At 43.5% G+C, this 12,453-nt stretch overlaps 1 protein-coding gene across 6 annotated transcripts in view; it reads left to right on the top strand.

Moving 5' to 3' along the window:
* KALRN (kalirin RhoGEF kinase) overlaps positions 1 to 12,453 on the top strand; it is a 694,704-nt gene that overhangs the window by 505,105 nt on the left and 177,146 nt on the right. For 4 of the 6 annotated variants that reach the window (XM_068966363.1, XM_068966508.1, XM_068966447.1 and 1 more), the window contains exon 34: positions 9,987 to 10,049. The exons of the other annotated variants lie outside the window; for them this stretch is intronic. In XM_068966363.1, coding sequence (XP_068822464.1) covers positions 9,987 to 10,049 — 63 coding nt within the window. Of the gene's footprint in view, positions 1 to 9,986; positions 10,050 to 12,453 lie in introns of those variants that run through there. 6 annotated transcript variants of the gene reach the window in all.

The following is a 12,453-nucleotide window of genomic DNA, read 5'->3' on the forward strand; positions in this document are numbered from 1 at the left end:
TTTGTCCTATGCCGTAACTATTACTCTGTTGGAATTGTCAGCAGAAGGGGAAATTATGTTCAGTTTATTTTTCTTTTTAAGAAGTCAGAGATGTAAAGCTATTTATAAAAAGATTTAAACAGGAAGAAAAAGTTGGTGTTGCTGTTTACCTTTTGTCATCGAGAACACTTTATTATCCTGAAGGCACATTTCCCAAGGGGTCTGGAGAGCTGAAGTGCTGTTGACTGTGATTTACATTAGTGGAGAGATTTGTAAAGGTGAAACTCAACTTTTCTCAATCCTAGTTATTGACTCCGAAAGACTGCTTCTGCCTTCTTTCGGCATTTATTGATGGTCTGTATAATCCACTCTAGTCCACACTACGGTACTATCACACATGGCCTATGAAAGAAGCCTCCTAATTGGTGCCCAGGCATTCACTCTGATGTTCCTCTAATCTCTTCTCTATTCTGAGGCCAATGTGATCTTGAAGTGTAAGCTCTTCACATCTGTGCCTTCAACCCCTTTGAAAGCATCTGTTTGCTCTTAGGATGAATACCAAAATCCTCAGCATGCCCTATGAGGGCTGCATGACCTGGACCTCGGCCCTCTTCTCCTCACTGCAGCCACTTTTCCTCTTGTTTCCTGCCCCGTAATCTTCCTGGCCTTCCAGGAATGTGTCAGGTTTCTTGCCATCTCAGGCCCTTTGTTCCTTCTGCCTAGAAAATTCTTAGTCCTCTCATGCCACAGTCTGCCCCATTTGCTCTCTCTTCTTAGCCCGTCCTGACCCTCTGACTAACTCCTCTCCCCGAGTCACATCTCTCACAGTATTCTGTATTGTCATTTCTTAGAACCTATCACCATTATTGACTGTCTCAGCGTTTGTTTGGTTACTCAGTTGCTTCCTCCACCAGATGTTAGGTCCAAGGGGACAGAGACATATCTGTTTTATATCCCTACTGCATCACCAAATCCAACAAAATACTGATTCACAGAAGGGACTCTGTCACTATTTATTAAATCAATGAATGAAGACCCAATAAACACAAGGTAATGTGTTGGGCATTATGGGTAAGAAAGAGATCTAGAAATACAGAACAGATATTATGAAGAAAATTGGAGGACTTCCTGGGTGGTCCAGTAGTTAAAATACTACACTTCCAATGCAGGAGGCGTGGGTTCGAATCCTGGATGGGGAAACTAAGATCCCATGTGCTGCACAGCCAAAAATAATTAAACTTCTTAAAAATAAAATAGCAAAATATTTTTAAATGAAAAATAAAACCAAACTTACCTAGTCTGGGAAGATTAGAAAAGGTTAGCCTTAAACTTTACCAAGTGGGTAGAGTTTATCTCGGCAGGACTGGTATTGGGCGTGGGGAGGAATGTCATTCTAAATGGACCAAACATTTAGAACAGGGAAAGGGAGAAAGGAATATATAGGATACGTTTGGGACGTGCACAGTAAATATGCCTGATGAAGTGTGGACTTTGTGAGATGAGATGTGGGAAACAAGGCTGAAATGATTGGTTGGGTCAAATCATGGAAGACACTGGACAGCATTCAAAGGAATTTGGACTTCGTTGGGAGCACCTAAGGAATAATGAGAGTTGTTTTTGGCATGATGGTTACCAAATTACTCACATCTTCACCTTTATGTGTAACGCTCTATATGCTCTCATTCTTTCTCTCAACTCAGAGTGAGTGTAAGGTTAACCTGTCCACAGGTTCTGAGTCTCATGTGTTGTGCCCACTTCCATCTGGTACATTCAACATGTCTTCTCTCCCTCATATTGTCAGGCACCTCCTTTGCTTTTGCCATTTCACACCTCTTTGCTGCTTCATGCTCACTGAACTGGAACTCCTCTTGATTTTTCATTCTCTAGATCTTCCCCCACCTTCAATGATAGTTTTTTGTTGCTTCCATTCTGATGTCCATGACACAAATTCCAAGATGATATCTCTGAAGTGACCTACTGCTAATGACAGTTTCATAGTCACTATTTACTCAGCACATTTTTGCACACCTACTATGTGCACGGCAGTATTGCAGACTGGAGACGCAGCAGTGACACCAAACAGGCCAGTCCCCAACCTTCTGAACTGCCGGTTCTCCTGGTCCCCAGCCTTCTGAACTGCCGGTTCTCCTGGTCCCCAGCCTTCTGAACTGCCGGTTCTCCTGGTCCCCAGCCTTCTGAACTCCCAGTTCTCCTGTGGAACCAGGAAACTAGCAAGCAAACAAGACCAAATGGTGGCATAGTGAACACCGTCAGTTAGTCTTTATAGTTGATGTCAGCTTCCTTCAGTCTCGGCATCAGAAAGTTTTCTTTTTTCTCTCAAACCAACAAACCTGGCTTGACTTCCCTGTTTGGGGCAGAAGCAGAATTTTCCAGACACCCAGGTTTATATCTGTCGATCCATTTTGGGCAATATCCCCTGATAGCCAGCCGGTCCACAGCCAAGTCACTAAGGATGATTCCCTCAAAACATCTATCACATCACCCTGGTCAGGCCCTGCTTACCCTTTATTTAAATTCTTTAAGTAGCCTACTAAATTCTGCCCCTCACTGCTTTCTGGGATGTTGCCCCTGCATTATATCTTTTCTGCTGATACCACATTCATCTTCCTAAAACATTTCTTTCAGCATCTCACTTGTCTGTTAAAAGCCTTCTGTAGCATAGACTTAGAATAAACTACAGTCCCATCTCCAAAGACATTTATATAATTTTTCCTCCCTATATACGATCCTTAGAGACCCTTATCTGTTATACACACTAAAATACACTTAGATTAGATTGAATCATGTGAAACTGCCATTTTTGTGGATTGGATCCAAAATGGTTGATCACATATTGGCAATTTGTAGGTTGCAACCTAATTGCACTTACCAAATAATTGGTTACCTGTATGTCTCTCTCCCATGTTACACTGTGAGTTGTCTGATGCCCATGGCTCGATTTTAACGATGCTTCTATCTTTACTGTCGACTACGGCACCTGGTGCATAGTGAACAGTGGCAGTCAGCTGCTTCCACTCCTGTCATGATCTGCTCCTGCTGCTTCCATTTCCCGTGATGCCCACTGACTTCTAATCACATCCTACCCACCACTCACTCCTAGCCTGACTCAAGCCTCCTTCATGGAAATGCTCACTATTTCTCCACATTAATCCCCTGCTACCACCTCTGAGCCACCAATATTCGTCTCCCACAGTCAACTGTTATTCTTTAACACCCAAAGCATATATATTATACTTTGCATACGGTTGCACTTTAACAGTGAATTGAAAGATGCCCTTACTTTTCACCCTAGGATCCAGCACCATAATTTTAATTGTCTATGACGTAACTGCTCTTGAACGACTCACTGTAGTCTACTCAACAGAACTGAAACTAAACTCATATGCCGCCTCCCAGGTCTGCTCCTGGTCTCGATCCCCATCCACAGCTTGGTCTCTAAGCCATCTCAGCTCTCCTTCATTCTCTGACCGCCTCCTGAAATAACATTCCACTGGATCATCACAGTGGCTGCATTTTTCTCACCCTGCCTTTAGACTTTTATGTAATATATCAAGTTTATCCCTGAGAGCTTCAAGAGAAGAAGCATGTCTCCCAAACCACAGCAACATTCTCTAGGACCTAGAGCATCCTAATAAACTGCCCCCTTCCCCATGGTCCTGCCCCTCCCTTGCTGTCTGCAGATTACTCTTCTCACATTTTCTGGTAGATATGTGTGATTATATCTTCCCTAAAATATAATGATCCTTCAAATCATAATCACCTTTATTAGTATATGTCTAACACATACTGCATCACTGTGTCTCTAAACATCTCTCTGTCCTAAAAGATGTTTCTGACCCCAGGAAGAATGTTGCTGGAATGCATCTTCATCATGATTAGAATTATCCTAGAATGATTCTCTGGAATCCCTTCCATCAGCACTGTATGAGAAAGCATCTTCTTCCAGTTTGCTATTGTTTCCCATGGGTTAGTTTTCATCTCAGCGCTGAACCCTGAGACCCATTAAAAACAAGGTGTAAATGTGATACACTGTATTATCAGCAATGCATTGAAATAGAGGGGGCATTCACAGGAGAGGGCTCAGAAAAGACTTGTTTGAATATGTTTTTACATGTATAATTTCTGTTTGTGTGTATCTATGAATTTTGGTGTGTCTCTATGTTTCCTGTGTTGCTCTCTAAGAAGGATTCCCCACGTTGTTTGGGAGGCAGGGATAGCTTGGATATTTCCCCTGGCCGTGACATTACAAACCAATAAGCCATGTGCTCCAAAAGCTCATTGCCACAGCTGACACAGGTGAAGAGCCTACCTGGGCTGCAGCCTGGGGTTATTTTTCTTTTCCACCTGCCTGGGATCTTCCTTTTCCCTCTAAATATGAAAGACTAACTCTTCTGTTAAACACTAAAAGGAATGTGGATGTGTGTATATGTGTGTGTGTTTGTGCTTCTGTATGCATATATACATATACTTATATATACACATATGTATGCTTGTATGTATATATGAAGGAAATACACCAAAATGTAAGTAGTGGTTATTTCTGGATGGTGGCTTTTTCCAAATTCTCCACGATAAGTCAGATTACTTTTATTAATCAAAAAAAGAGTAGATGTTATTTTTAAGGACAGGCAGGGTCACGATTATTAGATGGTTTCTGGATCAAACCTCTGTGTGAACCAAAGACAAAGGGATGAGCAGGTGACTAGCAGGTAACAGAGGGATGAACTTCCCCTCGACATCTCAAGGTGAGAGGAAGTGACCAGACAGTGAATTTGGGCTGACTTGCAGATGGGCCAAGGTTACTGAAGGTTGTTAGTTGAGGAACTGGCAACTTTGTTTGGTTTTTGAAGGTCAGGAGCCTTGGATAGCGAAAGGGAAGAGGAGGAAAATTCAGGCGGGGAAATAGGGAAGGTGAATAGTGGGTCAGTTCATCAGGGCTTTTCCCCAAACTCAGCTGTTCAGTAAAGTATAGGAAAGGTGAGAGGACAAGCTTGAAATATATGCTGGAGTTCATGAAGAGATTTTATGAAGAGATATACAGTGGGATGGAGAAAAGGCAGGCATGTTCAAGTTTGGTTTTAACCCCCTATGATTCCAGATGGAGGGGTTCCCCGAGTGATCAGTGTGGGGACACTGGGTCCCCGGGCAGGGAGGATGGGTCACCCCTGCATGGGCAGCAAAGTTCCTAACAGCAGGTTCATCATCAGGCCAGCACACAGCTCTCCCACTCGCTCCCCTACCTCCTCCTCCCTCCTCTCCTGCTCTCAAAGGACAGAGCGAAGTTTCTGATAATTTTCAGTAGAGAAAGTTTCTAACTTTTCTGAACTTGGAACAAAAAAGTTACATGAAACAAACATTGTCAAGGATGCTCTTCCCACCTGGCCTAGTCTCACAGTTCTCTCCAAATGCAGAAGAAAAAATGGAAAGATGAAAAACAGAGGGAGTGACTCTTCCTTGCTAAGGCTGATTTCTTTCCTTTGGGATAGTGTTCTGGAAGTGAGGACTTCAGTCTGTCACTCAGGAGGGGACACAGCAGAGCCTGTCTCTGCACCACCCCTGGGGCCTCTTTGTTCTTCATCAAGATGCTTGGCTAACCACTCCTTGCCAGTAACCTCCTCACCGAATTCCAGATGAGGAGCCCTGGGGTCAGTATGAGCAGCACACACACACGGCTAGAAGCCAAAAGTAGAGTAGGAAGCATGAAAAAACTAAGAAAGTCACAAAAATCAGTTTTGAAAAAGAGCTACACTGAAAACATAATTCATGATGTCTTTCTGTCTGCACAATTCAACATTTGTACTCTTCTGTATCTCAGTTTCCCATTCTGGTGAAGGAATATTTCCCATCTGGGCTCTAGTTTGAAATTGGAGGTGGAGAAAGGCTCTTTTAAACCATTTAATATGGGCTTTGCCATTCCATGTGTGTAACACAGGAACACAGAGCAGTGAAGTGCCCTCCAAGGGTAAATCTGCCCATCTAATGAGAGTCATACAGCCCTTTCCCTTAGAAGCCCCTGCTATAACTGAACAGGCCAAGGAAAGCACGAAGGCTACTATAAGGAAGCGTCCAGAACATGGACAACCTAGAGTAACAAGTGTCTTTCTTCCTGAACGCCTACTATGAGCCTGGCATTTTTTATGTAATTTCTTACTCAGTCCTCCCAATTCTTCAAGGTAAGTATCATTGTCCTCATTTTTGCAGATGAGGAAAATGTAGAAGTTAAATAACCTGCCCAAGGTCACACATCCAGAAAGTGGCAGAGCTGAGATTTGAACCCAGGTCTTTCTCATGTCTGCTGTGTACACTGCCTTCTGCTGGCCAAGTCCATGAACCAAAACATTTGGATGATTCAGGCAGAAACACACAAAGCAACATTTTGGCCCAGATGCTGTTGCTGCTGCTGCTGCTGCTAAGTCACGTCAGTGTCTGACTCTGTGCAACCACATAGACAGGAGCCCACCAGGCTCCTGTCCCTGGGATTCTCCAGGCAAGAATACGGGAGTGGGTTGCCATTTCCTTCTCCAGATGCTGTTAAGTCCTATCATTTCTCCCTCCTGATCAACTGAATGGAATGCACCTGATTGAAAATACCAAGGGCAAGGGGGAAAAATTAAAAAGACAGGAACATACCATGTTCCATGTGTTATACACGTCAACTGCTCACTGTCTGTGTGCCTAACAGAACATGACATGAGCCAGGAATGTAGAAAAGACAGTTTATTACGTCTGCCACAGAAGCAGTAACTCAGGCGCATACCTGCCTCCGTGGCTTCCAGATCCTTCAGACAGAAGGATCTAGAACATGTAGTCAACTGATGCATTTAAAAACCAGCTGCCTCAAATTCTTTGTAGAACAAGAAAGGATATGAATCTATAATATAACAAATATGTTCCCCAGTTTTGGCTGTTTTTATACCACTGGATGTTCTACCCAGAGACTGTAGAACCTCTCTTTATAACTCAGAAAACTCATATTATGAGTGTCTAATATTAGAGTGAGGCCTGCAGTATATTAATAAGTAAAGTGCTTCTATGAAGGAGTTTATACCTGGGCTTCCCAGGTGGCGCTAGTGGTAAAGAAGCTGCCTGCCAGTACAGGGGATGTAAGAGACGTGGGTTCAATCTCTGGGTTGGGAAGATCCCCTGGAGGAGAAAGTGGCAACCCACTCCAGTATTCTTGCCTGCTAAATCCCGTGGACAGAGGAGCCTGGCAGGCTACAGTCCATAGCATCACAAAGAGTCAGACACAACTGAAGCAGCTTAGCACATGCACATAACTGAATAGGGGGAGGTGGGAGAAATCTCAATATACACCCCCCCCCCAAAAAAAAAAGAATTCTGGAAGGTCTGGTTAATAAAAGCTCCTGTCCTATCAAAATGAGTCTCACTGATTCTTGCTCCTCATGGAAAATGCCCAAGTGCTTCTGGACAGTGTATACTGGCAGACGTGAAAATGCAGTTGAAATGCTGCACAACTCAGGTTTTCCAACCATGTATTGTCTGGTACATGGGAAAGTCCTGGGCCCTAATGATCTTAAACCAAGTGACCCCTAGAATTACCAAGGAAACATTTCAAAAAACTGGCCTGCTGAATCAGAGTGCCAAAGGTAGAGGGCAATTGGATATGGGATATCTGTGAATTCCAAGCTGAGAGTTATTGTCTAAATAATAGAGATCGTTGACATTTCAAAGAAATTTAATGGTATTTTTTTAAACCACATTTCCACTTAAATTTTTCCCACTAGTCTCTGCCCTAGGCTAGATTTTCAGAAAATCATCTCAATGAGATCATAAATGGCCGTTGCTTTTTAATGTTGATGTATGGATGTTAACTACCCTTTTAAGGCACCAACTGGGCCATATAATATAGTGACTTCCTATGTAAATGTGCATGTATTTTCTCAGTTTTGGAGAACAAGTGTTCAGTTTGCCTACATGCCTGAATTTCTTATATGTCTCACATAACAAACCATCATCAGATTTGCAGGTACACAGAGACCATGACATCTTGAGGTTTAAAAGGAGATAAAAGTTTTTGTGCAAAATCTAATAAATACACATATTAAAGTGACCCAAACCACTTCTAGTTACATCTTCAAGGATAACATGGATCCTCAAAATATGTGAGGGATGCTTTCTAAGACCTTTGGAATCCACAAACATACACACATACAAATATCATTTAGCAGATGGATTCTCCTTGACAAAAGGCAACCTACCACAGCAGTTAGGACCACTTTGGAGTCAAACCAACCTCAGTTCAGATCTCAGCCCCTCCACTTGCCAGTTGTATGATCCTGGGCAGGACCTTAATGCCCCAGTCTGCAAAATGGGAGTAATGGTATTACCCATTCCAAATTTCATGAAATGATGCATGCCAGATACTCAGCACTTTTCCTGGCACATGGTAAAGATGCAACAAATATTAGACATTCATAATGGTGATAATAAAAATGATACAAATAAATTAGCTATTAATAATGATGACACTAAAGATATTTTTTTAAACTGTTCTCCTCCCTTAGGATTCTAACCATTGTCTAAAGAGCCAAGTGTCAAATCCAGCACTCGTAAGCTATTAAATTCCGCCACGAAAGTAAGTTCTGCAGATGTGATAGCACATCTGTAAACTGGTGCTGACAGTGAATTACCATGTGGGGGACTAGATACTCGGGACAGTTGATGCCACGTCCCTACCCTCAGCCCGTTAATGCAACATTATGCAAAAGAAAATATGACTGAAGTTTTTTGAGACCCTTTTGCCCTGGGAAAGGTGAGCTCAGCGGGCAACCAGTACTTTGTCCTTTCACAAATACGTGCATCCTGTCCCGGACTTTCTTTAGAATCCCATCGCCCTTCTGAATCCTTAGCGCCCCCGACCTCCACAGTTCAGAGTAACTGCCATTTGCGCTCCATGCTGAGGCTTTTTCTGTCCCTTAATGAACAGTTTTCGCCTGGCTGGAGTTCTTACTAAAAGTGTCTCATACTGATTTTCTCATTTCCATAAGGTAGCCTTTGATACCGTGAGCTGAACCACAGTCAAATTGGAGGTCAGACTCTTTCATTCCTCTTAAACTTTTCTCCTGGATAAGAGCCATTGCTTTTTGAAATATTTCACTCTTCCTAGCACTAGAAGCTGGTTCTCTTTGAGGGACCATCGTTCCTAAAGAAAGGATGATTCCATTGCCTCCAATGGCCCAATAGAGATGGTAGAACCGCACTGGAATGTGGGGTCTCTAGCATGGCTCCATCACTCCCTCACTCAGTAATCCATTCCCTTAGCTGGCCTTGCAGTGTGCATGAACCAGCTTTGTGCCTTAGAAAAGTTCCAGATTACCACATTATAGACCCCGGAAACACTTGAAATCAAGAGTGTTAAGTCAGTTACTACTAAAGATCTGCTGCACAAATGAGTAACCTTTTCTCAGTTTCTTTCTCTAGCTGAATGTCATGGTAAGACTTGGTAGGGCACAGGGACCCTGAAAGAATTGAAACAAGAAAACAAAACCAAAAAAACAGGAAGGGTGTGAAATAAACGCTAATGATCACTGCCACTGGACCTCTTATTTAATGTATCTCTATTTATATTATTCCTGGCTCCACTTCTCCTTGTCTGTCTGGGAAGTTGGAAAGTCACAGCAGGATTGCTCTACAGGGAACTAACGCAAAGAACAGTGTGCAGGTTTGCGCTCTTGCAGTATTTCACAGTTAAAAGTGGCCAGTCAGTGATCCTCCTCTGGATGCTAGACCTGGTTGACTTCTGAACCTTCAGACCAAGCACTGTCCTACACAGCACTCTGCGTCCTCCATTTCCTCTAAAATAATGACTGTGTATTTGCCAGGTTGCACTGTGTGCATGGGATCGCTAGAAATACACTAGTCACACTGATGGTTTCACTCTGTTTTCTATAAAGGGCTACAGGATCTCATGAAAATTTTGGCAAAGTTATATGCAAATCACAGAGCCCCGGCCCTTTTCTTAACAGGATGGCAACCTTGCTCCTCGGTGGTACCTGGGACCTGGAGATCCTTTCTCCACTTACGTTTAGCACGCAGCTCACCGGGTTAGCCGTGCCGCCGTTGGGACCTCCCACCTGGACTCCCATCACCCGCCTCTCTTGAGACTGCTCTGGCAGGGCTGGTGTGGGGTGCAGCCTTTGCTCAGAGGGCAACATGTTCCATGCAAAATCTGCCCCCCGGGCCATGGGCTCACTCCTCGGGGCCCCTTGCTTCTTTCTCTACTGGGTGCAATTCAAGGTTGCCGAGCTTCTCTCCAAAGTCTAAAACGAGTGGGGCAGTAGGGACCTGTGAGAGGCCCCATGGCCCAACACACTCCCCCAGCTCCCAGTCTGAACATCAGGCCCCCGACCCTGGTGGGGGGCTCTTTAGAGTTTTCCTGGAGTTTTTCTCCAGGTTGAATGTTTCTTTTGTCAGTGGCCCCAATCTGGAAAAACCCATCATTTTAATCTAGCCTGCCTCCCCTATATCATGAACGGGAGGGAGAAGGAAAAAGGGACCTCTTATGGTTATGGTTTATCGAAGGTGAGGGTCAACTCCAACTGATCCCAAACACTGGCAGGAACTACTTCTCCCAACAAATGTTCCATCTGCTTCAACCTACCCAGGTTTTGCCACTGTTTTCTAGCTCCTCCCTAACCTTACTCACTGCTGAGGTGTCTGGTTCGAAGATCACCCTACCAGCCTTCCTTGGCTTCCAAATTATCCTGTTGGCAGGGGTGGGTGGGAGGTGGGAGAAGAAATAAGCAAACTGGCCATATGTTGATGATTGTTGAGACTAGATGATGGGCACGTGGGTGTTCATTATATCATTCTCTCCCTTTTGTATATGTTTGCAGTTTTTCTTAATAAAAAGTTAAAAAATAAAAAAAGTCTTCCAACTCCCCAAACACTTGAGAGCCCCCACCCCTAACACAGTTTCATGGAAATCCCACACCAAGGCAAAAGGCAAAGGTGATTCCATTACATTATATATATATGTATGTATATATTCATTTTCTAATTTTTTTTAAGGCCCACTGCTTTATTTTCAATAGACTAAATCTATTTATAAGAGGTCCCAAAGTTGGGTTTACTTCCCCCAGCTGGGTTATGGGGGAGGGCTTGGGTAAAGGGTTCCTTAAAATCCTGAAAGTTTACACTTCCATGTATCTCACAATCTTATTGTGAGGGTGGGACTTGTTCAGTGTTCTGAACTTTGCAGAGGAAACATGCTCTCGACTCAAAGTGTCATGCTCTGGAATTGCACCTGGCTCAGGAAAGGACTGTCTTTGTACTTGAATTTAAATCCAATGGAGAACCTTAACACGGGCATTTGCATGACTAAGAATTGCTGCTGTCTTTTTCCATATGTCACTTTCTTGAATGTGTTCTAATAAAATTATTCTAAAGCAGGCTGTTGATATACAGTGATTTATAAATACTTTCTGTTGAGTACTGAGGCCCTTAATTTTCTACCAAGAATGCACCCCATCCCGCTTTCTGGAAAGATCTGTTGAGGACAGATGCAATGGGTGTACGTCTGGCCTGGTGGTGGCACCACTGCAATTGCCGTCACAATGCGAATCACGTCCACCACTGTGGATTTTGTTTTCTGGTTGCCTAGCAGCAGAATTCGTTTTCAGAGATAAAGATAGTCGTTTGAAGTGGATGATGTGGTGGGAGAAGGTGGAGGGGGCAAGGCAGGACCAGGAGGATAATTCCCTCCAAGAGCAAAGCAGGAGAGACAAAGGCAGCCAAATAGAGAAGTTAAGTTCTAACTCATCCTGTTCGCTGATAAGAGTACATTCAAGTGATTATCAGTTAAGATTTATTTACAAAATTGCACTTTTTGATATCAAGTTAGAGCAAGTTCAAATCTCAAAATGTCCTTAAGCAAACTAGAAGCAAATGGAGAAAGTATGTATTTCCAAAGGTAAATATTTTGAGAAGTACTTTTGACTCTGATCACTATCTCCCCTTAAGCCAGGCTGGCCAGGGCACTCCCATTAGCCATAACCAACTTGGGTCAGTTTTTTGGAACAGGAAGCTTTGTTAGCAACCTTGTAAGGGGCAGAAAAGGCAGGACCAGACAAGGAGGCTTCCATACACTTGAGCACTCTCCTCACACCAGATTATTGGGAAAGCACTTGATACATATCAACTCCTCTGATCTTCAGAGCCATCCTGAGAGGCAGGCAGTACTTCATTTTCCAGATAAAAAGGCTGAAGCTGAGAGAAGTAAATAATTTGTACAAACTCATAAAGCTAGAGAATAACAGATCTGTGATTCAGATTTCTGATCCCCAAACCCTTGCTTCTTCAGACCGCAGGGCTGATGGCCAGTGCCCAGTCTGGGCTCTCTCCCATATACCTTGCCATGAATACATTTAATGAATTTTGCAACCTCTGTGTGCTCTGGGGGTTGGTGGAGGGAGGCACAGCATCCTGCTCTTC

This window comes from Capricornis sumatraensis, chromosome 1 (assembly GCF_032405125.1).
Source record: "Capricornis sumatraensis isolate serow.1 chromosome 1, serow.2, whole genome shotgun sequence".
Lineage (NCBI taxonomy): Eukaryota > Metazoa > Chordata > Mammalia > Artiodactyla > Bovidae > Capricornis > Capricornis sumatraensis.